Raw genomic sequence first — 25,812 nt, forward strand, 5'->3', positions numbered from 1 at the left:
CCCTCGGCGCGGGCGGCTGTCAGCGTCCGCCCGGCCGCGTCGGTCCCGCTGAGGGCTGAGGCGGTGGGAGCGGGGGGGGGGGCGCTACCTGTGCCCGGGTCCAGACCCCACACCAGCAGCAGCAGCAGCAAGGGCAGGACGAGGGGCGGCAGCAGGACGCCGTCACACATGGTACCGGGGACCCGCAGCCCCGCGGACCTCGGCGGCGGCGGCGGCGGAGGAGGAGGAGGAGAAGCAGCGGCGGCGGCGGCGGCGCCAGCCCGAACTGCAGCCCTGCGAAGCCTTTGGAAAAAAGTAATTAGCGCTGCGGACAAACCCAACGTGGTAAACCCCAAGCCCCGCCTTCCACTCGGAAAGCGGTAGGTGATTGGGCTGTTGCAACCTTCCGCCCCGCCTCCTGCTCCCCTATTGGTTAGAAAACTGGTTGAGCCCAAAGTACGTAGTTAGGTTGTAAGCACTTTCTTACACGTGGTTTCTGGGCAGTAGCCGAGTCGTTCCACTAGGTGGCGGGCGCCAGCCAGCTGGGGCTGAGACCCTGGAGGGGCCTGGGGGACCCCTGCAGGCCAGGTCTTCAGTTTGTCCCCATTTGGGGAAGTGACCTCTAAGGCTCATTTCTAGCTACCCAAGAAGACAAGCCAGAAGTCGAACCAGCCAGCTGGTTCCATGCAAATACGCATATTCTCTCTGCATCTACAGTAAAACCAGTTTTGATTTTCTTGCAGCTGGAAAGCCTTGACAGCTCAGATTCCTGCGCACGTGAATTCCTACCAGATTCCTATTATCTTCAGTGTTTTTAGCCCAACCCCTCACACTTCCTGTGAGACGTCGAGAAAATGGGCATGATCTCTTCCAGACTGAGAAACATAAGGAGCTTGCTTAAATTACCTGGAGAGTTCCTGTTGGGTTGAAGGCTAGAATTTGTAGTCTTGATTTCCTGCCAAGCACTGCTCACTGCTAACAGCAAGAATCCTGGGAGAGAGGCAAGGAGGAGAAGGAGGTCGATTTTATGAGTCAGGAGAGGGGAAAACTGAGTAGAAAAACAAATTGAACCCAAGCAACAGAATTTCCCTATAAGAATACAAATAATGGAGGAGTGCAGGTAATTCTGTACAATGAGGCCTGCAGGTTATTCTTTGAAAGTCTTGAAGAATAGCTAGCAACTAACATAACATGACATGATTAAGCGGGGCGTCGTGGCTCAGGCCTAGCTACTCAGGAGGCTGAGATCTGGTTTAACTTTCATCAACCAGCAAAATGTCTAGCTGGAGACATGGCTCAAGTGGTGAAGTGCCATCTGTGAGCAAGAAAGCCAAGCAAGAGTGCAAGACCCTGAGTATAAGTCTCGGGCTAGCACCAAAATGATAATAATAATAATAATCTTGATTGCTAGTATCCGAAACTCATTGAAATCACAGGCAAACAGAAATGAGGGAATCTTATAACTACCTCAGGAGGCTGAGGACCTAGTGACTACATGTGGTCCTGACTCATAAGGGAGCAGCAGGGACATGATTTGGAGAAATGGGGCTGTTTGGGGCTCCCTCTGTCACTGTCCCAGGTCTACAGCCAGAGTGGAGCCATGGGACAAGGAGTCACAGCTGAGACTATGCCCTGTCTCCAGGTATCAATCACCCCCTGGGGGCACCTAGAGTTCCCCACTTCTATCCCTCTCCACAGGACAGGCTGTCCTGACCCTTACTCATCTCCAAAGCCTTTGCTCAGCATGCCTCTCCCCTAAGCCTGGACAGCAACTCTGCTGTAGGTTCCAGGACACCCTGGTTTCTCCAGCCAGCTTCCTGGGGTGTCTCCCCCACCCTCTCAGGGACCCTTCTTTCCAAGGTGGAATGTCATCGTCTTTTGATCGCCAGGAATCATCCTTCTTCATTTTCGCTGAGGATGCTGAGGTACATGATCCTCTTACTATCTCGCCTGGAGCGCCCACCCTGGGCTGTGTGCCTCTCACTCAGTCCCTGGCCATCTCTGCTGCAGCACAGCTTGAGAAACACAAGGATGTTGTGGGACCTGGAATGTCCCAGGGGCCCAGACTCAAAAGAAAGAAGAATAGTTGTGTCAGGCTTGCATGGATGCCAGTTGAGAGGCCTCCAGTGCCCCTTGGCAATGGGGCAGAGCTTGGAGAAGCACCATCCAAGGCACCCAGGGCTGAGACAGCCTGTAGTCAGCGCAGGTCCTATGCACCAGGAAGGACCCCGACGACAATGGACCACTGCTGAGTTTCCAGTGACTGAGGGGATCTTTCTACCACTTGCAGTGGGAGTGGGGCCCAAGTACCTGGAGCCTTTTGTTTCAAATCCCAAACCAGCTGCCAAGGACAAGTATCTTCCCAGCTCTGGCTGCGATGCTTATTTATCTCTGTCCCACCATCTCCTATCCTGCACGCTCAAAAAATTCTAGATTTTTTTTTTTATTCCCCGCTTAGGGAATCCCATTTCTTAAAAGGAACTTGCGCGCCACCTGGTGGAAGATTTTATTAGCAAGCAAGACAAGGTTGGTTTGGATAACGCAGCCTAATGAACGGAAGTTGCTCAGACATCAGCACAGATGGATGTGTCAATTGATGAACGGTTTCTGCCCAGGACCAGAAGCTGTTGCACAGTGAGAGAGAGGCTGGGTCATTTGGTTCTGACACTGAGCATTGGCAGAACCAATGTTCGTGGGGGGACTCAGGGAGGCCAGGGGCTGAGGATCTGAGCCAGACATGGCCACCATGGTGAGGACCAACTTCCAGGAAAACTGCCAAGTTCAACAGCCAGCTCTACAATGGGGTGATTCCATGCTAAGCCTAGTAGGGGGTGGGGCCCCATTTAAACTTCAGGTGGGAATACATGGGCCTCTTTGCACAGGCTCTGTAGGTCCTGCGTTCTGGCTGGGCCCTGGCTGTGACAGGAAAGGGCAAGGGCCTTTACCGTACTCATGAGAACGACACCCCAGCTCAGGTGAGGTGAGCTCAGGTCAGCTGAGCCTGGGAATGCTTACAATGAAACTATTTTGTCAGTCACAAAAAAAATAATGCTTCACAAAATCATCGTGATGGGGGGTAGTTTTGAAAGTAATTTAAACATTCTGCATCGAAGTCTTTCATCAAATATGTGGTTTGAACATTTGCCTCTACAATATCATCTTTCTAGCTTCTAGAAAGCCCTTTGCAGAGCTAAATTTTTAATATCCAACCAATCAGTTTTCCCCAGAGATTTTGTTTTTTTTTAAATTCTCCTTTAGAAGTTTATAGTCTTAATCTTAACATTTTGGACTGAGTTTTGTACAGCTGTGGTGTTTGGGATGAGGTTTGTTGTAAAGGCTCTCCTGCCGATGCTGAATTGCTTTTACATGTTTGCAAAAGAAATTGAGCGATTAAAAAACTTCACTTGCTCATATTTGTATGGATGTGGTTTTGTTCTCTCTTCCCACCCTTTCTCCCTGCTGAGAATCAAATCCAGGCCCCTTGCATAGACTAGGGACCAGGGAAGTGCTCTACCAGTAAGCCATACTCCCAGCCAAGGAATCTCTGCTCCATTCTTGGGACGACCTAAATATCCCTTCCTCTGCCAATGCCACATTACCCGACAACCACCTCTACATTAATCCTGAATACTGGGAAAGTCATCCCTCCCATTCGCCTTTTGTTCAAGACTTTTTGAACTATTCTAAGGGGCATACTTTGCCAAATATATTGTAGAGCAAGTCCTCGATTGTCTACAAACAAAACATCTACTTTGGCCTGTAGATTATTTAGAAGTACATTGTTTCATTTTTTTCAATCTATGAAAAATTTCCTCCTTTTGTTACAGTTTTGTTGAATTTCACTGTGATTTATGATTGTATAAAGTCTGTATTATTTTAAACCTTTAAGACGCTTTAGGACTTTTTGCGTGACCATTTCCATGCTGTAGTTTGGTAAGTGCTTGATGTACCATTGAACACTATGTATTCTGTGCAATCTGTGCACATTAATTATGTTGAGTTTGTTAATTTTGTTACTCAAATCTATTATTACTGGTTATTTTTTTGGGGGGTCCAGTCGTGGGGCCTGAACTCTGGGCCTGGGCGCTGTCCCTCAGCACTTCAGCTCAAGGCTAGCACTCTACCACTTGAGCCACAGCGCCACTTCTGGCTTTTTTTTCCTGCTTATGTGGTGCTGAGGAATCGAACCCAGGGCCTCATGCATGCGAGGCAAGCGCTCTACCACTGAGCCAACTTCCCAGCCCATTACTGGTTATTTTTTTGCCTGTTCATTCTATCAGATACTTAGAAGTGTGTATAAACCTGCCAAATGTGATTATGAATTTGTCCCGTAACTCCTGTGGTGGTTTGGTTTTTTGTGTACTAGACTTGAACTTAGAGCTTCAAGTCCTTGCTTAGCTTTTTTCCTCAAGGATATCATTCTATCACGTGAGCCACACTTCCACTTCCAGCTTTTTGGGTGGTTAACTGAAGATAAGAGTCCCATGGATTCTCCCCTCTCCCCTCCCCCTTGCTGGTTTCAAACAGTGATGCTCAGATCTCAGCCTCCTGAGTAGTAAGGATTACAGGGGTGAACCACATGCCCAACCACATGGTAATCTTTATCTTTCAACTTGCAGCATTTCTTTTTCATGCTATTTACAGTAAATCTCCTGTAAGCAAAATACAATTAAGATTCTTAAGAATCTAAGATGGAATTCTACTTTCTGTTGTGGTAAAAAGCCAAGCCAGAGCACAAGTACTGGGAAAGAAAGAAAGAAAGAAAGAAAGAAAGAAAGAAAGAAAGAAAGAAAGAAAGAAAGAAAGAAAGAAAGAAAGAAAGAAAGAAAGGAAGGAGGAAGGAAGGAAGGAGAGAGAGAGAAAGAAAGAAAGAAAGAAAGAAAGAGAAGGGAGGGAAGGAAGGAAGGAAAAGAAAGAAAGGAGGGAGGGAGGAAAGAAAGAAAGAAAGAAAGAGGGGAGAGGGAGGGAAGGAGAAGGGGGAGATGAGGGGGAGTTAGGAAGGAAGGAGGGAGGGAGGGAAGGAGGAAGAGAGAGAGAGAGAGAAAGAAAAGGAAGGAAGGAAGAAAGAAAGGAAGGAAGGAATGAAGGAAGGAAGGAAGAGGTAGGCATTACCTCACAGAGATCCACAATCATTTCTGAAGCCAAGCAAAGCCTGTGCCCAATCTATTCAGACACCATGCCTGAGGAAGTTTATTCTTGTTTTATTTTAAGACATTCTGATGACAACAGTATTGGTGGCACTGTGGTCTAGAATTTTACAAAATGACCTCATAGTCCAGAGTCCTTGTGTGCTACAGAAGAGAGGTTATCTGTAAAATGGATCCCAGCGTGCTGCAGGGTGTCACAGAAATGCACGCTACCCCTCCTGACACAGTTCAGTGCCCCCAGCTGTGTGACAGATGCGTGCAATCGGTGTGTCAGTGTTACCTTCCACAACCAAAGGAGCCACAAGAAATCAGAAATAAATCGTTTTTTGCCTTCAGCGAGAAGAGATTCAGTGTGGAGCTAAGAACGGAAAGAAATCAAGGAAAAACACGGTGAACTTGTAACATAACAAATATCTTTGTTTAACCTTCTCCCACCCTTATAATAATATAATATTAATAATAAGTCAACAGCTCTGCTCTAAAGTGAGCAGACATTTTGGACACTATATAAATTGTGTGTGTGTGTGTGTGTGTGTGTGTTGTACTCACAAGAGCACACAGTACACAGAGAAAACTTGAGACTGTGTGTATTATTCTTCCTACGATTCTTCAACAAGGGATTTTGCTGGAGAAAAAAAAAATCCTGAAGGGTTTCAGCCTGGATGTGTTGGAAACATATTTGTATTAAAACCCCAACCCCTCAGAGCTTTTCAGTGTGTGCAGGGCTGTCTCTGCTTCAGGAGCAGCTAGCCTGCTCTGGTGGGAACTGGTTATGCAGCTCCACAGTCCCCCCGCCATCCTGGGGGTGCTCACAGTATGGCTGCAATGCACGAGGAAGACAGCAAAAGTGGACCAGACGGGGAGAGGCTGGGGCTAAGTGGCGGCCATCCAGGACAACATGCTCAGGACATGGGTCCCCCAGAGTGACTAGACCACAGAAAGGAGGGCAATGAGCATGAGTTCGAGTCTCCCCCACCTCCTTTTCCTCCTAGAGGGCCGGCCAGCCACCCAGAGTGCAGCCATCCATCTAGCCCTGCCCTTGCTGGGGGGGGGGGCTGTGCCCCACCATGACACCTGCTTGGGCTGAGAGTGGAGATTCTGTCCCCACAGGATGGTGCCAGCCCACGGGTGACACAGCGCTGCCAGCCTGAAGGTAGTAAGGCTAGGCTTGCTGACCCCTCTTTCAGTGACTACAGTGCCCCAGGGCTGAGTTCCAGCCCATGGGGGGCTAATGAGTGAATATGACCAGATCCAAGCAGCCTCTGGCCCAGAAGCTCTGACCCGTCAAAAGGAATGTTTTAAGACTGCGCCCTTCCTTCTGCCCAAACAGTTGGATTAGGGAGCACATGGCGTGCCGGGGGGGGGGCAGCTGACATTTGTCCCATGGAGGCCTGAGGAGCTGCCACCCCCACCGAGAGCTGAAGCCCCTGCCCCGACTCCTGGCTCTGTCCCCCTGTCATCTGTGGCTTCCTTCACATGGGCCAAACCACCCTGAGCACAGGCAAGGTGGGAAGCTGAAATGACCAACAAAGGGACCTTCAGCAAGTCAGAAGTCTCAAGTTCAAGCGCTCGGATGCACTGGGTTGGAACTGAAATGGGGCTCCGGAGGAATCCCTGACAAGCCTGAGTTCTAACTGCAAGAAAAACCCATGCACATGCTTACATTTAACATTTCACACTGGTTAACAACATCTCTGGAGGAAAGGAGGGTTAGAAAGACCTGAAGGGCAGGAGCTGGCGGTGAACACCTGTAATCCCAGCTATTTGGAGGCTGAGGCAGGAAGTCTGTGAGTTCCAGGCCAGTTGGGCAACAGAGGAGATCACCCCCAAAAGAAAGAAGGGCACACCGGGGTCCCGGTGGGCCCTGTCAGCCCTGGCGATGGAGGGGACCTTCCGGCCCCCCGCAGTCCGTGCAGCCCAGGTGTGGGGACTGCGTGTGCTTCAAGCTAACGGCTGTGCTGACCATTGGGAATGAGGTGCCTGCCGGCCCCAAGTCCATTCTTCACACACTTTATTTCTTTGCTCTTGGTGTCCTTTTCCTCTTCCTCCTCATCTTCCTCTTCCTCTTCATCATCACTCCTCACATCCTGGATGGTCTAGATGGAGGGAAGAATTGGCTGTGAGTGGAAACCTTCCAGAAAGTCTTGAGGTTAGAGGTGTGACTCCCATTACAGAAGACCCCACAGCCAAACATCCACACCTCAGAGCACAGCGCGGGTCTCAAACACTCCTCGGCAGACTAAAAGAACCCAAATTATACATACCATATTGTCAGACCACAATAGAATGGAGCTGGAAGAGCAACAGTGTCAAAAAGGTAATAGAAAAATCTCAGAACTGGGGAAAATTTAATACCACTCTTCTAAAAAATCAGTGGGTAAAAAAGATAGTCTCAAAGAACATTAGAAAAATATTTTAGGGGCTGGGAAGGTGGCTCAGTGGTAGAGCGCTTGTCTTGCATGCATGAGGTCCTGGGTTCGATTCCTCAGCACCACATAAGCAAAAAGAAAAAAGCCAGAAGTGGCTCTGTGGTTCAAGTGGTAGAACGCTAGCCTTGAGCTGAAGAGCTGAGGGACAGCACCCAGGCCCAGAGTTCAGGCCCCATGACCGGACCACCCCCCCCAAAAAAAAGAAAGAAAAATATTTTAAACTAAATAAAAATAAAACTACAACATAACTAGTCACAACCAACCATATGAAAAAATACTGGCTTAGATATGCTAGAAAAAAATAAAGTTGTTCTAATCAACTGAAATCACAAAAGGTTAAGAAAAGATATCAAATACAGTCCATATTCTATACACAAACAACCACCAAAAATAACCCAGAACAAAACATTTCACAATGGTGAATACCTTCCAGCCACTAAAATACTTAATAAAAGTAAAAAAAAAAAAATGAAGATGGGCACCGGTGATGCGTACTTGTAATCCTAATTCACAGGAGGCTGAGATTTGAGGGTCACAGTTCGAAGCCAACCTGGGCAGAAAAGTCCATGACACTCTTCTCGTCAATTAACCAGCAAAAAGCCAGAGAAGCTGTGGCCAAAGAGAGCCAGCCTTCAAGAAAAAGCTAAGGAACGCCTTGAGTTCAATCACAGGTAGTGGCACATCTCCCCCCACATACATAATTTTTTTTTTAGAAAAAGGAACTTCAGGTATGATTGGGTTAACCGAGAGAATCCCCCAATGGCATAAGCCTTTCTACATTTTCCTGACTGCTCTTTATGAAGAGCTAGAATTGATTTGCCGATGATTGGCAAAGTAATGACAATGAAGATAACTAAGCAAAGTCAAAGGTCTGAGGATGACCCTGGACTGACGACACAGAGAGGGACGCCGTGGGCCAGGGTCAGTTATCTGTTGAGGGTGGTACTGAGGAGAGCACCACTGCCGCACAGGATTCCTGCATGCAGGTCTCACTGTCGCGTGACCCTGGGTGGCTTGGCACATTCTCCACCCTGTCCCAAGTCTGCTCTCTGCCTCTGTAACCCAGGCAGTATAAGAATGGCTTCTCACAGTGACCACGAGACTTCAAGTCAGCATGCACAATGAGGCATACCCAGCACAACACCACGACCTTGAGCAAGGGAAAAGGGTCGCGTGGACCATGCAATGGCCTTCTAGGATTCGATTTCCTTGTAGAGCTGAGTGCATAGTAGAGAATAATATTCTAATTGGGAATCTGTGTGTGTACATGTGTGTATGCACGTGTACAGGTATGTACACGTGTTCTAGTACTGGGGCTCAAAACCAGGGCCTGGAGTTGTCCTCTTTTTTTTTTTCATTCAAGGTTGGTGCTCTACCACCTGAGCCACAGCTCCACTTCTAGCTTTTTGTTGGTTAACTGGAAATAAGAATCGCAAAGACTTTTCTGCCTGGGCTGGCTTTGAACTGTGATCCTCAGATCTCATCTCGGCATCCTGAATAACTTACAGGCATGAGCGACTGGTACTTGGTTCAGATTTGTAATCTTTTAAGCCAATCATTTTAGCAGTGTTCTGTCATTCTGTTTCTAAACTCCACTCATGTGCATAAGGTTGAAGAATATAGAAAAATATACGCGGAGCCCATGTTGGTAATGCTTCTCTTTGGTGGTCAGTCTCCGTGGGACGTTCAGTGAAGCGCAGTTTTCCATCTGCACTGGAACAAGGCTCGGAGGCCTCCTGGGTGTTAGGCCGGCTTCTTCCCGGGCACCCTCACGTCTGAGGATGGAGCGTGAGTCATCCGGTCAACTGGAAAGCTGCACTAAGGCCTGGCTACAGGCCAAACATTCTCACACCTCACGCCAGCTGCTGCACCATCTCCGGCTTATGCCAGACAAAGAGGCTTGACTGGGAGCCAACCGCCAAGCGAGGGGGAACCTGCCTAAGGAGTGATGAGGAGGAGGAGGCCTGTATCTTGTGCCTGACACTGAAGCCCGGTATCCTACAAGGCAGATACTAATGCCGGCCCCTGGTTACAGGTGAGGATATTAAGACAACTAGGCAGTGATCACTTAGCCAGGAGGAGCACTGGGGTTGGACTGTGCACAGTCTGTACTGTTAGCTACCTCTTGGCTTTGCTCGGAAGTGATTTGGGAGGGCCCAGACACATGGCTCAAGCCGTTTAATCCTAGATATCTGGGAGGTGGAGAGCAGGGGGCTGTAGATGTGAGGCCAGCTATGGCAAAAAAGTTAGTGAGATCCTGTCTCAGAGCATCGGCTCCAGCTGTACAGAGGCAAAACTGTTAGCTGCTATCTGAAAAATAACTAAAGCAGAATGGATGGGTGGCTCAAGTGGTAAAGTGAAGCTTTCAGTTCAATCCTCAGTACAAAGAAGAAAGAGGAGGAGGGGTGAAGAGAGGAGGAAAAGGAAGAAGAAGAGGAGGAGGATGCTACAGAGAAGGAGAAGAGGAGGAAAAGGGGGAGGAGAAGATTTGGGATTAGAAAACAACTAAACAGTTTAAAGTAAGTTAAACATGTGCTGAGTCTTAATCACTTCTTCTAATCTCTTATTACTGAGCTTGTCTGGCAGTCTTCTTTTTTTTTGGGGGGGGGGGGTTGGGTGGGCGGTCCAGTCATGGGGCCTGAACTCTGGGCGTGGGCTCAGAGCTCTGGGCCTTGAGCTCTTCAGCTCAAGGCTAGCACTCTACTACTTGAACCACAGCGCCACTTCTGGCTTTTTTTTTTGCTTATGTGGTGCTGAGGAATCGAACCCAGGGCCTCATGCATGCAAGGCAAGCACTCTACTACTGAGCCACCTTCCCAGCCCATGGGCAGTATTCTTGACTCCACCCAATTATTTTAAATTAAGTTTTTGCCCTTCACTTGAAGACTGAGAGTAAAAGGGGAAGTACTCCAGTGAAGAGGCGCCAGTTGCCTTGGCTCTGCCTGGAAGCCACTGTGGAAATCTGGCCTGGGCTTCTCTCTGCTCGTGCTCACTGGCATGCCTCTTTCTTTGACTGAACCAGTGTGGGACAGTCACACGTCCCTCCAGGAGCTGGAGAGACATTGCCTGCCAGGTGCAGTTGGCTGGGGCAGGTTGCTAAGGAGCCTGGGTCTCCATCCAGGCCTCGGTGGCTGTGTGCTGGGCTCCTCCTGCAGGCTTTGGCTATTCAGCAGTGTATGATGTCACAGAGACACACTGCAGTTGGCCAGGACCCAGGGTGACATTTAAGAAGAGGAAAATAAAAGCTTAGGGATGCTGAGGTCTCTTTTAAGTACTATGAAACAAAAGTGTATTGTGCTCCCTCTCATTTCGTCCAAGCGTGCTTGTCGTGTTTGCACAGGTGACTCTGTCAGCCTGTCGTGTCTCCTGACGGGATGTGTGGGTTGCTCATTCATCATAAAGCCACCCATTTGATAGGAACCCTAAGTGGCAGCCAAGTCTTGCTTTCAAGCGAGCAGCAAGCTGCCAACGGAGCAGGGCCTGTACATGCCAGTGTCCTGAAGTTAGAGTGATGTTACTTTAAGATATTCAGGACTGCAAGCAAATGGAGGAAGTTTCTCATTCATCATGTATATGCGAGGGAAAATAAGATGTGACTGTTACTTAAAAATATATGCTAGCTTTATGAAATACAATCATTTCTTCTTTGAAGTCTGCTGTACAAATCCATAGAGGCCAAAAAACGATTCATCAATCCTTTTGTAACTTCCCACCTACACAAATTACTTATTCATTTGTACATTCAAAACTGTTTACCCAATCTCTGTGTTTAAGGATTCAAAATAGCCTTTTTTTGGTAGGGGGGCCATGGTCATTATTTTTTTTTAAGCATCCAAGAATTAGTCACTTTACTAACAACTAAAGCTGTGTTAAATGCTAAGTGTTTTCTCAGCAGTTGGAAACTGATTTACTTGTTTCTGTAAGAATCTCAGCTCCTGCCCCATGCCTCTCCTCTCCTTTGCAATCCAACTCTGTCTTCAAACACCATTCCTTAGACCAAGGCTTTATGGCTTTGGAGGGGTATGCTGATTTCACAGCCAGCTTTGCCACTGCTGCCGAAAAGAGAGGGGCTGTGCAGGCCAGCCGCAGTCATCCAGACAGTGAGGATTGTGGCTGCAGGCCTCCATTACCGCAGTCAAGTTCAACTGCAAATGGCTTTGCTGAAGAAAGCAAAGACTCTTGTCCACAGCTCACCAGGCCACTGGGTTTCTAATCAGGCCTGGTGTGACCCACGAGAGATTAGCAATGTGCAAATCACAATGGAGCCAAACAAGTTTTCAAGTGTTACTCCTTGGGTCCCTTCCAGGCCTATAATTACTGTTTTCCATCAGCTAATGAGGGGGCAGTCTTTTGTGGGGCCAGGAGATCCAGGAAGGCTTGACCCAATGGAATGACAGGTCTAGCTGAAGGTCCTCCCCTTATACTAACTACTGAAGGCACAAATGGTCACTTGCCAGCAGTTACATACACACCATGTTTTCAGAGATCACGAAACAAGTTGAGAACTTTCACGGACTAGAGTTCATGAACGGACTTCCATGAAAGTTCATTTGCTTGGCACTCCAATTGCTTAAGAAAACAGGCTCATGTTAGGAATTTAGTTAATTATATTGAGTTGATTGAATGTGGCTGATTTTGTATACCTCTGTTTAGATCTAGAAGCTGAGTGATGGCCAAAACAAACAACCCAACAAAGCATCCAGGGAACAATGACTGATATCTACTTCACGTGTCAAACTTCAGTGGTCTTTGAGACGTGTTTACTACCGAGGTAGAAAAATGAATCCATCAGAAACATGCTCAGAAATTGAATTCAGTTGAGTAAATTATCAGGCATCTTGTTACATTAGAATTCTCATTCTGACACTATCACCATGCTGTGTTATAGAAAAAGGTGGCACCCCAGAATAGACCAGCTACAATTTTCAACTTGAAAGATACTTCACTGAAACTCTCCTCAATATATGACTTTCAGACAAAAGAGAAGTGAGATCTGATCTTCTTTTTTTACTTGCTGTCAAGGTACAACCCATCACTCCCTGCACCTTATCCTCGGCTCCTGAGCCAATGGAGTCACCTTCACCTTTCCTTCTGCAGCAGGTCATTTACCCCATGCCATTCTGTACATTACAAGTCATTGGTTAGTAATAGGTGAGATTTCCCCACTGCCTGGTGGCCATTCAGTGATCACCTCTTCTTCACTCCCTATTCTGAGATTTGAGCCTTTTACTCATTAGCATAAGAGAGCAAATGCTGACATCAGGGGATTCTTTAAATAGCAGCAATCATAATTTTGGATTTCAAAATTTGAAAATTTGTTTTTCTAAGTGTTGTAGATTGTACCCCCCCCAGCCTTGCACATGCTCTGAAAACACCCTAGCACTGAGCCTCTAAAAGCAATTAAAAGTACCTTAGTGATCTACTTATGAAAAATATAGGCCTATCATAGAGAAAAGTTTTTTTTGTCAGTTGTGGGGCTTGAACTCTGGGCCTGGGTGCTGTCTCTGAGTTCTTCAGCTCAAGGTGAGCATTCTACCTCTTGAGCCACAGCACCAATTCCAGTTTTCTGGTGGTTTATTGGAGATAAGAGTGTCACAGACTTTCCTGCCCAGGCTGGCTTTGAACCATGATCCTCAGATCTCAGGCATGACCCACCAGTGCCCAGCTAGAGAAAAATTTTATCAATAATAAATAGTAGTTCTGTGGCAGAATCTTGCCTAGCAAGTACAAAGCCCACAGTTCAATCCACAGCACCAATAAAAAGAAAGAATTCTGATTAAAACTATGGATTAATTTAGCATTCCACTAGCTAGACCTCACTTTTAATCCATCAATAATTGAAGTATTCAACTTAGGAGTAGTAATACTTGAACAGCCCTTACCTCCATGAATATGCATCTTTTGAGCATCTTCAAGATGAAATAGCCCCAGTAAAGGTGAAGGACTTGAAGGAGAAGGAGCTGGAGGTTGAGGAAGACGTACGAAAAGAAAGGATCAAGGTAATGCAAAGGCAGAATAATTGTGCAGTACAAAATCCTGGAAAATAAGACAGGCGGGAGAATTTTGTCATGGTCAAAGCACTCACAGATCTTCAACAAGGACACAATGTCTGGCGTCTGTATTAGGGCTTGAACTCAGGGCCTTGTGTTCTCACTTGTCTTTTTCCCCTCAAGACTGGTGCTCTACCAGTGAGCCACAGCCCCACTTCTAGCTTTCTGCTAGATAACTGGAGATCAGAGTCTCATGGACTTTTCTGCTTGGGCTGGCTTCAAACCACGATCCTTAGATCCCAGGCTCCTGAGTAGCTACGATTACAGGTGTGAGCCATCACTGCTCAGCCTGTTCTAATTCTTTATTAAAACCTAAGTTTCAGCTGGGGGCTCACACCTGTAATCCTAGCTATTTAGGAGGCTGAGATCTGAGGATCATGGTTCAAGGCCAGCCCGGGCAGGAAAATCTGTGAGACTCTTATCTCCAATAAATCTCCACTAGAAAACTGGAATTGGTGCTGTGGTTCAGGTGGTAGAGCACTAGCCTTAAAGTGAAGAGCTGAGGGACAGAGCCCAGGTCTAGAGTTCAAGTCCCACAACTACACAAAAAAAGTACGTTACAGTTTTTAAAATTTTTTTGATGATGTTACAAATACAGCTCCTTCACATTCTTTTCTTCAATTAAGCTTTAAACAACCAGAGATCAGCGTAAGCACAGAAAGGGCAACACTGATGGTACAAGCACCCAAGGCCACCTCGACACGCCAACTTACCAGAAGGGATAAACGATGAAGCGGCTGATGAAAAATACAATAGAGAAGATGAAAAAGAGGCCGTTACAGGTTTTCTTCCATCCAGCATATGAAAACATCTTTGCGGACTTAAAAAAAAACAAAGACAGAAACTAAATTCACATAAGGTGCTAGCAATATGCATTTTACAAACTGAGCAATGAAACGATGTGATGTCCAGGATTTGCTTTAGAACAACCTGGGAGAGGAGGGGGGGAAAGGATGGGTTGAATAAGATCGGCCACCATGACGTGTTTGTGCTAGACTAAGCGCTTTATCTTGCCTTGTGCTTGACATTTCCCATAAGGCCCCTGGCTTTGTCCTCCTTGGCATGCATTTCACTCAAGGCACTTATTTAACATCGCCATCGAATCGGGGGTAGAGATGCCCTGAAGGCAGCCCTGTGGTGTTAGTGGAGCGTGGCTGGCCAGAGAATGCTGCCATCAGTGTGGCTGCTTTAAAGCAGATGAGGGAAGATGTGGGAGATGGGTGTTGGGTCCTGTCCCAGTGGAAATAAAGCTTTAAGCACATAGTTGGTTCCTACTCACTTTATGCTCATAGAGGATAGCCCACACTATCTGTGGGGAAAAGAAGAGTTCAAGAGAGGGTATGGGTGTGGGCGTGCTGAGGCAGACATCATTGCACGGTCCACAGGGGGACATTTCTTGTGTGAGTCTGGGGGTGAGGGATGGGTAGGGAAGTGGCTGGGGTACAGACTGTCCCTTTAGGGGGTAGGTTGAGACTCAGCAGTTTCAGTTATGATTATCACTTGGATCCCCAGATCTTTCTAGAAGCAGAAAAAGAATATATGTGCCCTCTGGCAAGGGTTCATTCTTCAATTTCCATGCTTACCCAGGGGCAAGGCTGTGACCATCCTGCGGGGCTGGAAGGGGCCAATGAAGCCAAACCCCTAGGAGATGAGAGATGGGAGCTGGGAGCTAGTGAATGTCAGAGAGAGCAGAGGCCAGGCCAGAGATGTGCTCATCTAAGAATGGAATCTAATTCCACGCATGAAAGGAAAATATAACACCCACTAGACTTCGTAAAGAGGAAATAGTAGCTGTCAGGGTGCATCCAAGTGTTAGGTCCTGGGTCCAAACTTCAGCATGGGAAGATTAAGAGAGGGCTGGTAAGATGCATCAAGAAGGCAGAAGGTCTGGGGTGATGAAGAATTTTAAAGGCCGAGGATATTTTTCCCAGCAGAGGAATGTACCACCAACTGTCTTCAGGAACTAAAAATGAATGGGCTTTATCTCAAGGAAGGCTTCCAGGGTGCTGGAATGGTGCTGTTTGTGTTCATTTAGAATTTGACTGAGAGAGCAAACACTTAACTATTCAAGAAGACAGTGGACCAGCATCCTTGGGAGACTATCAACCATCAGCCCCTAAATGTCCTCTCTCCCACCCACTGTGGTGTGAAAGCCCAGGCCTTGTGCGCTGAGACTCAAGTTAGGTCATGACTTGTGACCCGAGAATGATTCATGATCATTAACAACATGAACTCTTCTCATTTCCCCAGGAAGAAACCTCCAAATTTCACATTTCATTTTTCCTCAAATAAGAAATGAGCTGAATTTCACAATATACCGTATGGGGTAAGTATGACTTCTCATGTTACAGCTGGGGAGTGAAAACAAAACAATAAGTGATTTGCCCAGATCTCTCGGGGAGTTAAGTCAATGACAGGGGGGAGGAGGTGGGCGGGGCGAGCCAGGCGTCTGTTCCCTTGTTTGAATGTCTAACTCTCCCTTAGTAACACAATGGAAGTGTTTTCACATTGGACACACATCAAAGGCAATCTAACAAGAGCATTTAAAAGCAACAGACTAATATAACATTCCTAAGTCATTATAAGCAATTATAACAAAGATGGCTGTGCTCAGAAATGCACACGTGGCAAAGCTGGCCCAGTTACCCTACTTCCCAGCCATTTGCTGCACTGATGGCACATAGACCCACCTTGACCTTTACAGGAGGATATACGTATCTAATGAAGATACAGATGAAGGGAGATGACAGTCTACACACAGGGATTTTTTTTTTGCCAGTCCTGGGGCTTGAACTCAGGGCCTGGGCACTGTCCCTGACTGAGCTTCTTTTGCTCAAGGCTAGCACTCTACCACTTGAGCCACAGCACCAATTTTGACTTTTTCTGTTTATGTGAAACTGAGGAATTGAACCCAAGGCTTCGTGCATGCTAGGCAAAACACTTTACCTCTAAGCCACATTTCCAGCTCAACACAGGGAATATTTTATCAGTGACCAGTTGCTTTGAAATGGTTTCAAGTAATTTCGATTACTTCTTGAATATGAATGGGTCAATTATGGTCCAGCCCATGGGTTAAAGCTGGCTGACCTTACAAATTATTATATTGACCTTACAAAATATTATAATATTTCATATTAAGGCATATAAAAAACAAAAACAAAGGAAATATGTGACAGGAATCACAAGCAGCCCACAAAACTGCATTTACTATCTGGCCTTTCACCAAAAAGTGTGTTGAAGCTCGATCTAGGAGAATGAAATTCTATTAAATTTAATTTCTTCCATATCAACCTATATTCAGTTAGAATCCAAACCCTCCAAGGAGGTATCCCAAATGTGAACTGGGTTAGCGTCATTTCCCCAGGTTCATTAAAATGTGTATATTGAAATGAACACTGTGTGGTTCTGGGAAATGTTCTAATGATGGTATGAGACCTGGCAAGGAGAAGACACTCACCCCCAGCCTCAGCGCCAACAGAAACCCAGGCATGAGCAGGGCAGGCAGGCCACAGATGGCCTTGAGATGGCCTTGACCTTCTTCTTTTGTGTGGTGTGGAATTAGTAATTCTCTGCTTCAGAAAACATCCTAAGCCCCGTTTCTCCGTTAGAAAGTAAGTGTTGTTTAAAACATGTCAGCAGGCACTTTTTGAAGCAAGGCTAGGACCAGAGGATGCCAGAGGCAGGGAGCATGAACGTGCGTTGGGGAGCCTGGCATTGACTGCCTTAAACAAATAGATGGTGATGTCCAACTTTTGGACAAGACTGCCACAAATGCAAGTCTTTCTTGTAAGAGATTCAAGCTAATTTCCTCTTCAAATACCTCATCTCACCTCCTGAGCTAGCATCAGTACAGACCTACCTCCCACAAGCACCACGGAGGAGAGGAGGGAAAAATGAAAAGCAACAGCTTTCATTTCTTTCATCTGGCAATTCCAGAGTCGTTCTTGGACTTCAGGTGTTTCCAGGTAGAGGGCCCTGCTAACCCACGGACAGATCGTTCTTTCTTCAAGCACTTACAGGAAACCAGGATGTGGTGCTATTGTTTTTGTACATGGTAAGTACATACCTCCAGCCAAATATCAGCCACGTCGTGCACAACCATCACCAGAGTCCCACCACGAATATAATTAGCACACCACGAAAAGCCCATCAAACAAAGAGCGGCCAGGTGGTGGATGACATTGGCCAGAAAATCCTACACACAAGAAAAAAATGGAAGACGTGAAGCAACTGCAGGTTTTTCCCAGAGACTGGAAAAGATAATAGTAATCATTCTTATTCCAACAACTTACATCTGTATATTTTGTGTGTGGGGGCTTGAACTGGGGCTTGAACTCAGGACCTTGTGCTTTTGCTTGGCTTTTTCACTTAAAGCTGGTGCTCTACCTCTGGAGCCACAGGTCTGCTTCCAGCTTTGTGCTAGTTAACTGGAGATAAGAGTCTCTTGGATTTATCTGCCTGGGATGGTTTTGAACCATGATCCTCCGATCTTAGCTTCCTGAGTATCTAGGATTACGGGGGCCCAGATGTATGTTTGAAATTTATAAAACACCTTCATTTTAATTCTTAAACACAACTCTGAAAGGGAGCTAGCACAAGTGTCCTCATTGATGAAATCACTTAACTTTGAAATAGCACTGAAGAGTTAACATCAAGTCCGATGTCTCTTGTTCTTTCTGCTGTTACCACATTGGATATGTGTGTGCATACACACATAGACACAAATGCACACGTGCACAAGCACATCTTTGTATATACCTATTGTAATATCTATTGTTTATTCTTTGCTTAATCTAAGAAGGAAAAAATGTCTGAGTGTGGCGGCCTGTAATTCCAGCTATGCTGAAAGTGGAGACTAGAAGACTCAGAATTAAGGCCAGTCCAGCAAAAGAGTTAGTGAGAGCCTATCTCTATAATAAACCTAGATGTGGTAGTTCACCAATTAATCCTAGATCCATGAGAAGTATCCATGAGAGGATCATGGTCCCAGGCCCACCGAGGGGAAAACTTGGCTGAAGCCAAAAGGACTAGCAACGTGGCTCAAGTGGCAGGACACCTGCCTAGCAAGTGCAAGTCTCTGAGTTCAAACCCCAATATTGCTAATAAAAAAGGAAAAAGTGGCAGTTTTATTAACTACAAAATTATTAAGGAAAGTTATTACATATGAAATAAGTAAAACTGAGAACAGAACTACTCTGTCAGAAAACCAAGGCTAAAGAAACCTATAGTCATCTACAAAATAAAAAAGATATGCAAATAGGCATTTAGTCCATAAAAAGATATGAGTCATCGGGAAAATGCAAACCAGACTTCAGTGAGATAGATGACGCCTTACACTCACCAGGACAGCTGCAGGGATAGTGATAAGCAGTAATAAGTGCTCGTAGGCACTCCCAGTCCCCCTCTCTTATCAGCCCTCTCCCCATCTGTGGTCCACTTCCTCTCCCCAAATAGTTCTCCTCCCACATTCAAGTCTGGATTAAGACTCCTAAAGCTCTTTGAAGGTATCCAATTGGCTACAGTGCACCCCCTAGTGAAGCATACTGCTCATTCAACTTAAACATAGTTTATCAAGCCAACTTCATTTTCCCTAGCATTAACTTAAATTTACTTTGCCTGAAAATGTTGCTCCACACCAGCCTTGTCCATAAGGTTTAGCACTGGACATACAGGCCTGAAGTATCTATTATCTGGCTCCCTTGCTAGTGTGTCTGAGAAAGTCTTGCAACTGCATTTAACATCTAACATTATTCTTGTACAAGTAAAGAGGTTAGCCCCGTTTCTAAAATGTGTTATGTAACTGCAGAGGAAGTCAGAAGGCCCCTGACTCAGTTTACCTAAAAATAAAGCAAATCTTCCAATACTTGCAGCAAGATTTTCTAACAAGGTAAATTAAGAAAAAAAATTAAGTCTTTAAGAGGGACAGGGAGAAAAGATGGGAATGAGATTGATTGGAATATGTTGAAATTATATGTGGAAATATAACAATGAAAGCATCTCCCATAATTAGTGCAAGCTAACATACCTACCTAAATAAACAAAAGTATAAATCTATAAAATAATAAAACACAGGAAGTGGTGCTGTAGCTAAAGTGGTAGAGTGCTAGCCTTGAGCTGAAGAGCTGAGGGACAGCGCCCAGGCCCAGAGTTCAAGCCCCATGACCAACCAAAAAAAAAAAAAGTAAAACACAAAGTCTTTGAAAACATCAAAAAGAATCTCATAAAGTGGTTTGTCATCAACTAAAAGATATGACTGCAGAATAAAAACTACTATCACTTTTCTTCTATGAATTTAAGGACATGAAACTCCTAGGTTGAAAAATTTGACAACAGAAAAGAGATGACTTTTCTTATTGAAAATAAGTAAAGCTTCAATGTTTCTATCATGTTTCCTTACCAATATGTACTAAGGCACTGAAGCATAGCCTAGTTTCCAATACTATATGTAGTATTAAAAGCAAAATAATCAATAAACTGTTACTAAATATAACACAAATATTAGAATTTGGGGCAAAGGGATGAATAGTTTTTGAAAAAAACTTCTACTAGAGGTTTTGTAATTAGACACTTACCTTCCTCTTGACGTCAGAGCCAACACTAAACAACAGGGACCAATAGAAACTCATTTCTAACATGTAGTACCAGTACTGAGATGGCAGCAAGGACTGAGGAAAAAAAACAGTTCATTTCTGTGACTATCACCCTACAAACCACTCATTTTAATGCAGCAAAACCTAAATACATTACACAAAAGTCTATGAAATACTCAAAGTTTAACTTTCCAAAATAAATTACAGGTAATATTTCAAGGTATTTTATTTCTAAAAGAAGAGACCAGTATTCTAAAATCAAGTTCAATGTTTTATTTATAAAGTGAGTAAAATCGCTACAGGTATAATTTTCTTTCTTTAGCTTAATGGAAATTAAGCTAGATGTACAATTGTTTAAGGACTCTAAAGATATCTTCTGAAAAAAGGAATTAAATTTCTACTACTAGGCTTTTCCTTAACCCTTGTATAGTAGGAAAGTGCTTATTTTAGATAGGCTGAGCCATCATCATTTTTGGTGTGACAGACTGCTACCTTAATTCCCGCTGGACTAGCTACCTCTTTATCCCCGTGCATTATATGGTCTGATCTTGGAGATACAAGCTTATGTAATGCAAGAAGAGACTCCATAAACACCATCCAAGAAGCCTGAGCTATCCCACTAGACAAACCACAATAAGGTAGACCAAGACACCAACGGTTAAAAGAATAAAAGCCAGCACCCAACTGACTAATGAACTCAGTTGATCTACTTAATTGAGCATAGATCCAATTGACACCCCAAATAAGTGGGTACTGTTACAAGGAATGAAGTTTGGGGATGATGTGTTATGCATCAACAGATGCCTGCTACACCTGAGTAATGTGGAGGATGAAGATGGCAAGACTGGACTAGGTCTAGGAAATGCCTGGGTTCTTTCAGGTCTAACTTTCATACCTTGCAGTCTAAGTAGACACAGAGATTAATCAGGACTCTGGGCTGGGAAGCAAAATGGTTTTCAGGTAAAAAAAAAAAGGAATCATAGCAAACAATGTACTTCTTATTTAAAACCACTGAAGAAAAAGACTTCAGGATACAGGTAATTAGGAAATACACCTGCCATCACAAAAATCTAAATCAGCTCTTATTGAATCAGCTTAATCACAGATGGAAAGTGACCAGTCCTTGCTCTGAATCTGTAACAGAACTAAAAACGTGTCTCCTCAGAGGGAAGATAGAGCCATCTGACCATTTATATTTTCCCTATACAATGTTAGTCATTCAGTCAAAATCTATAATGCAGAAAGTAATAAGAACAAGAAAGGAAACAAGATATTAGATTTATCAGGCTTGGATTTGAAAATAACTTTAAAAATAGATGAAAAGTTAACACATTTCTTTAGAAAACTGGAATCCATGAAAATTTAGGAACTAGAAATAGAATAACTGAAATTAATAATCAAAAAGGTGTGTCTGACACCAGGTTAGATACTATTAGACAAAGCACCATTGAATGGGAGTGAGTTAAAGTAGAAAATCTCCCCCCCCCCACTGCTAAGTACCTGAGCTCTTGCCCTGTTTGTAAGCTAACAGGTTGTGTGCCAGTTTTATGGATGCCAGCCGAAGATAGGAGAATCCTGGGGCAGAGAAACAGGAGACCGGCAGGAGCCAGAGTGTCAGCATATAAGCTACTTCTATCTTCAGTTCCAACTGGGCTAAACAAAAATAATCAGGTGACAGCTGCACAGGCGAGGGTTGTGATGCATGAGAGAAAACTTGAACTACCGATCCTCAATCTTTTATAATGGGCAGTAATAATGTCTACCCTTTTCTCTAATGCGGTAGGCATCAGCTCTGGCTTCTGAGGCTACCTGCTATACAAACATCCTTGAAAAGATCCAAGACAAAAGGCACCCACTACATGTGACACACAAAACTGCTCAGGAGATCTGCAAGGAACTGTCTCCCCCAAGAGTGTAATAGCACAGAGAGGTGAGAGGAGGAAGAAGATTTCTCCAAAACATAAGGAGTTATAAAACCTAGTATACAGAACTAGCATATCAGCACAATTGAAGAGAAAAGAACAAAAGCAACAGTAAAGAATTTTACAAATCTGATTAAAAGCTTCAAGATCCAGATAAACTAAGGAGAGTAAATTCCAAGAAAATTATGAGAGAGAGAGAGAAAATAATTCTTCTTTGAAAGACATGCTCAACGAAGCAAAAATAAAAATGATAGCTTGGCACCGGTGGTTCATACCTGTAATCCTAACTACTCAGGTGGCTGAGATTCAGAAAACTGTAGCTCAAAACTAGCTTGGACAGAAAAGTCTATGAGACTCCATTTCCAAAAACAACCAGCAAAAGACCAGGCATGGTTCAGATGGTAGCATGCCAGCAAAGCAAGCAAGTGAAGCAAGCACCAGTTGAATAAAGAAGAAACCACTGATGAGACTTTTCTACCACGGGGGTCCTGATCCTCCTTAGAGGCATAGGAATCTGGGAAGAGACGAACAGCTGGGAAGGTAACTTGACTAACTTGCAAAATAATTGTAGTATGACATCAAGACCTTAAATATCTGAAAGAGGAGGACATATAGCATATAGTATAATGACAAGCACTCATTTGTATTAGAGTCCAGTTAGTGCAGGATTTCTATGGTAATCTCTAGGATAATTAGTGAAAGGCAAAAATCACATAGGGCCAAAAGTCACAATAAGGGCAATGAAATAATAGTAATTTTAAAAAACTTACCTGTCTCATAAGAAAGCAAGAGGAAATGTGTTAGTGCCAATAAAAAAAAATGTATGGTAAGATGACAGATTTAAACCCAAATACTTATCCACCTTACCTGTAAACCAGCTACAGGAGTGAGATGGTGGTGAGATAGAGAGGAAGAAGAAATCCAGGCAGAGAAAGAGCCAGAAGACAGAAGGCAGTGAGCAAGGGGCAGGGGGCGGGGAGGGATTAAGACCTAGAAGACAACCCCAGGAGTCTAGATGAAGTAAGGGAAGGTATTATCAGAAGGACTTACCTGTCTGGGATAGTCAACCCAAACCTGCCAGAGATCATATGCCCAGGGTTTCTAGGGGGTAAAAATAAATAAATAAAAAGATCTCAGAGAACAGAACAGAATCAAAGGCTGATAGAGAGCCTGATATTGTTTACTGATGGACAATGATACAGAGGAAGACTAATTTCTGTGGGTTCCTCTTGCTTTTGTTGTAATTATTTCTCCGACTGGAGATATCTACTCATATCCTATTATGACCCGACATATTCAATATGTCTGTTGCATTGAGGAGGGGGCAGCAGATAGTGCTATCTCATTTAGAGAACTGTTTCCAACAACTGAGTCCATTAACATAATGATTACTGAACCAACATGATTATTGTATCTGTATCAATAAAACTATGTAGAGGCAACTGTAGCAACAAAATACTTAGGAAAAATCTTTGTTGATCTTTTTATGGTGTGATAAAACCTCCCAAGGGCCAGCCTCGCGTATGCCAGGCAAGCAGCAACCCCAGACAGAGATTCTGACTCCGGAGAGAAAGTTCTAAAAACTAGGTAACTTACTGAAAGTGTTATATCCTAAAGGATTTCTCAGGCAAGGATTTTAAAAATTAAAGACGAATTTCAAAGATATAGAAAACACAACTTACATCATAAAGAAATACAATTCCAGCAACTGTAAGCAGTAAGTAAAATGTAAATCGCCAGCTGCCAAAAGAAAGAAAAGTCTTTAGTCCACTGTTGAAATGGCTGACAGCTGAGAACGAGAGGATTCAGCATGACAGGGTCTGGAAGGGCACACTCTGGAGTCATGTACATCTAACGAATCCTGGCTCTGACATTTATTTCATGGCTGCAAAGTCATTTAACCTAAGGGTTCATTTTCTCATCTGTCAGTGAGAGAAACAAAATGTAAAAGAGAATCGAAGCTGATTTGCAAAAGTAATGATCATAGTTCTAGTTTGAGAAAAGGAAGGACAAATGGTAGCTGCTATTATTATTATTATTATTATTATTATTATTATTATTTTGACTAGACCAGTTCCAGGCCCATAATAAATGATGACCTTGTATTAGGATAGTGATCCATAATAATGAGGATTCTAATTAGTCCAAAAACTTACTTTGTTCCAGTTACCCCCTACTTGCAAGATTCCTACCTGGCCAGATTTCACACTTCTCTTCAAAACAGAGTTTTAAACAAAGAAGTTTTCTTATGTACAGGGGGCTTTTAGAGATGGAGAAGACAGAGATAGACATGGAGGCACACATCTGTAATCCTGGCTTTCAGAAGACTGAGGCAGATGGATCTCAAGTTCAAAGTCAGCCCAGACTATATAGGAAGACTCTTATCATGAAAAACAAACCAAAAACCAAGACACACACACACACTCACACACACACACACACACGAAGTCAATCACAACATAGGGGTCTTATTTAGATTTGGATTCAAGCAAATGAACGATAAAGAAAATTCATCTGTCCTCAGGAAGGAATAGGGGCATGAAAGGAGGACATCAAGTTTCACTGTAGGCTCTGGCTGCTTCTCTAGCCTTATGTGGCCAGTCACTCATTGTACCAGCCAAGAAGAAAGAGCTGGTAGAAGTCGCTGGGCTATAGGAGGGACATAAGAAAGGGGCAGAGAGAGGGAATCCACGGATGTGTAAATGCGGCATTCAGCACAACCTAACTAATGCACACCCATCTGGATGAAAAGAAGGGAGAAAGGGAGAGTGAAGGTCTGGCCCCACCTTGTTTTGCACAGGTGGCAGTTTCTGCCACCCAGGGGATGACCCATAGCATAATATTCTACAGGAGAAAACACGATTCAAATGAAACCAGAACCAACTCCAGTATGGCCTGACTGCCTGCACACTGTATTCGATATATCCAGCCCTGGCATACATGTCCTTTATGCACCAGTCTTTCCAGCCCTCCTGCTAAGCCACTGGTAGCCATGAGGAGCAGACAGCACAACCCCCAGGCAGGGCCCAGGCTCATGAGTCAACTCAGACACAGAGATGTGCTCCTGTCCCATTCTGCACAGAGCAGACAAGTGAAGAAGCCTTGAACCCTGGGCCCTACCTCAACCCTAGAAGACAGAGATGCCAGGGCAGACACATTTGTGATTTATCCAGACTTCAGGATGAGCAGAGAGTCTCTCCTTAGGCCTCAGAGCCTGGATCAGACCCATTTCCTGGAGGAGGGAATGGAAGCACAGAGAGGAGGGTGGTGGGCTTGGAAGGAGCTGTGGAAGGACAGCTTCCTGGGTATGTCCGCTTGCTCTCAGGAAGGCCACGTTGCTGCAGCGAAGCGGCAGCCCTGCAGCGCTTTGATGCTCTTCTTACCATGCTTCCTGGAACTTCTTCAGCTGGCAAGGCCTCTCTTGACTCCGCCGGCTCCTGAACCACCTCTCCACCTGCCGCTCTGTCAAGTTACTCTTCTTTGCCAGTCCATAAATGTCATCCTGGAACAGGATGAGAAAGTGAATGAGAGAGGGGTTGTGAGCGACATCACAGGGGCTGGCAGGTATGACCCCGGCTGTGTCATCAGGAGGATCCGTGGGATCTTGATCCAGGAAATGTATTACTCTCTCTCGGTTTAATTATTTTAAATAATTGTTTTATTTTTATTGCCATGACTGCTATTCTGTGCACTTA

At 44.8% G+C, this 25,812-nt stretch overlaps 2 protein-coding genes across 2 annotated transcripts in view; both read right to left on the reverse strand.

The window, feature by feature from the left end:
• Nucleotides 1-170, reverse strand: part of Adamts17 (ADAM metallopeptidase with thrombospondin type 1 motif, 17) — a 145,138-nt gene extending 144,968 nt beyond the window's left edge. Inside the window, exon 1 of the mRNA XM_013011892.1 lies at nucleotides 89-170. Within this exon, the coding sequence (XP_012867346.1) occupies nucleotides 89-170 (82 nt within the window). The remainder of the gene's footprint in view (nucleotides 1-88) is intronic.
• A 6,902-nt stretch (nucleotides 171-7,072) lies between these two features.
• Nucleotides 7,073-25,812, reverse strand: part of Cers3 (ceramide synthase 3) — a 29,067-nt gene continuing 10,327 nt past the window's right edge. The window contains exons 3-10 of the mRNA XM_013011893.1: nucleotides 25,501-25,619; nucleotides 23,800-23,857; nucleotides 23,168-23,218; nucleotides 20,178-20,270; nucleotides 17,672-17,800; nucleotides 14,319-14,425; nucleotides 13,438-13,591; nucleotides 7,073-7,222 (exon numbers count right to left, since the gene is read on the reverse strand). Coding sequence (XP_012867347.1) covers nucleotides 7,073-7,222; nucleotides 13,438-13,591; nucleotides 14,319-14,425; nucleotides 17,672-17,800; nucleotides 20,178-20,270; nucleotides 23,168-23,218; nucleotides 23,800-23,857; nucleotides 25,501-25,619 — 861 coding nt within the window. The remainder of the gene's footprint in view (nucleotides 7,223-13,437; nucleotides 13,592-14,318; nucleotides 14,426-17,671; nucleotides 17,801-20,177; nucleotides 20,271-23,167; nucleotides 23,219-23,799; nucleotides 23,858-25,500; nucleotides 25,620-25,812) is intronic.

The sequence above is a fragment of the Dipodomys ordii genome, unplaced genomic scaffold, assembly GCF_000151885.1.
Source record: "Dipodomys ordii isolate 6190 unplaced genomic scaffold, Dord_2.0 Scaffold15, whole genome shotgun sequence".
Taxonomy (NCBI): domain Eukaryota; kingdom Metazoa; phylum Chordata; class Mammalia; order Rodentia; family Heteromyidae; genus Dipodomys; species Dipodomys ordii.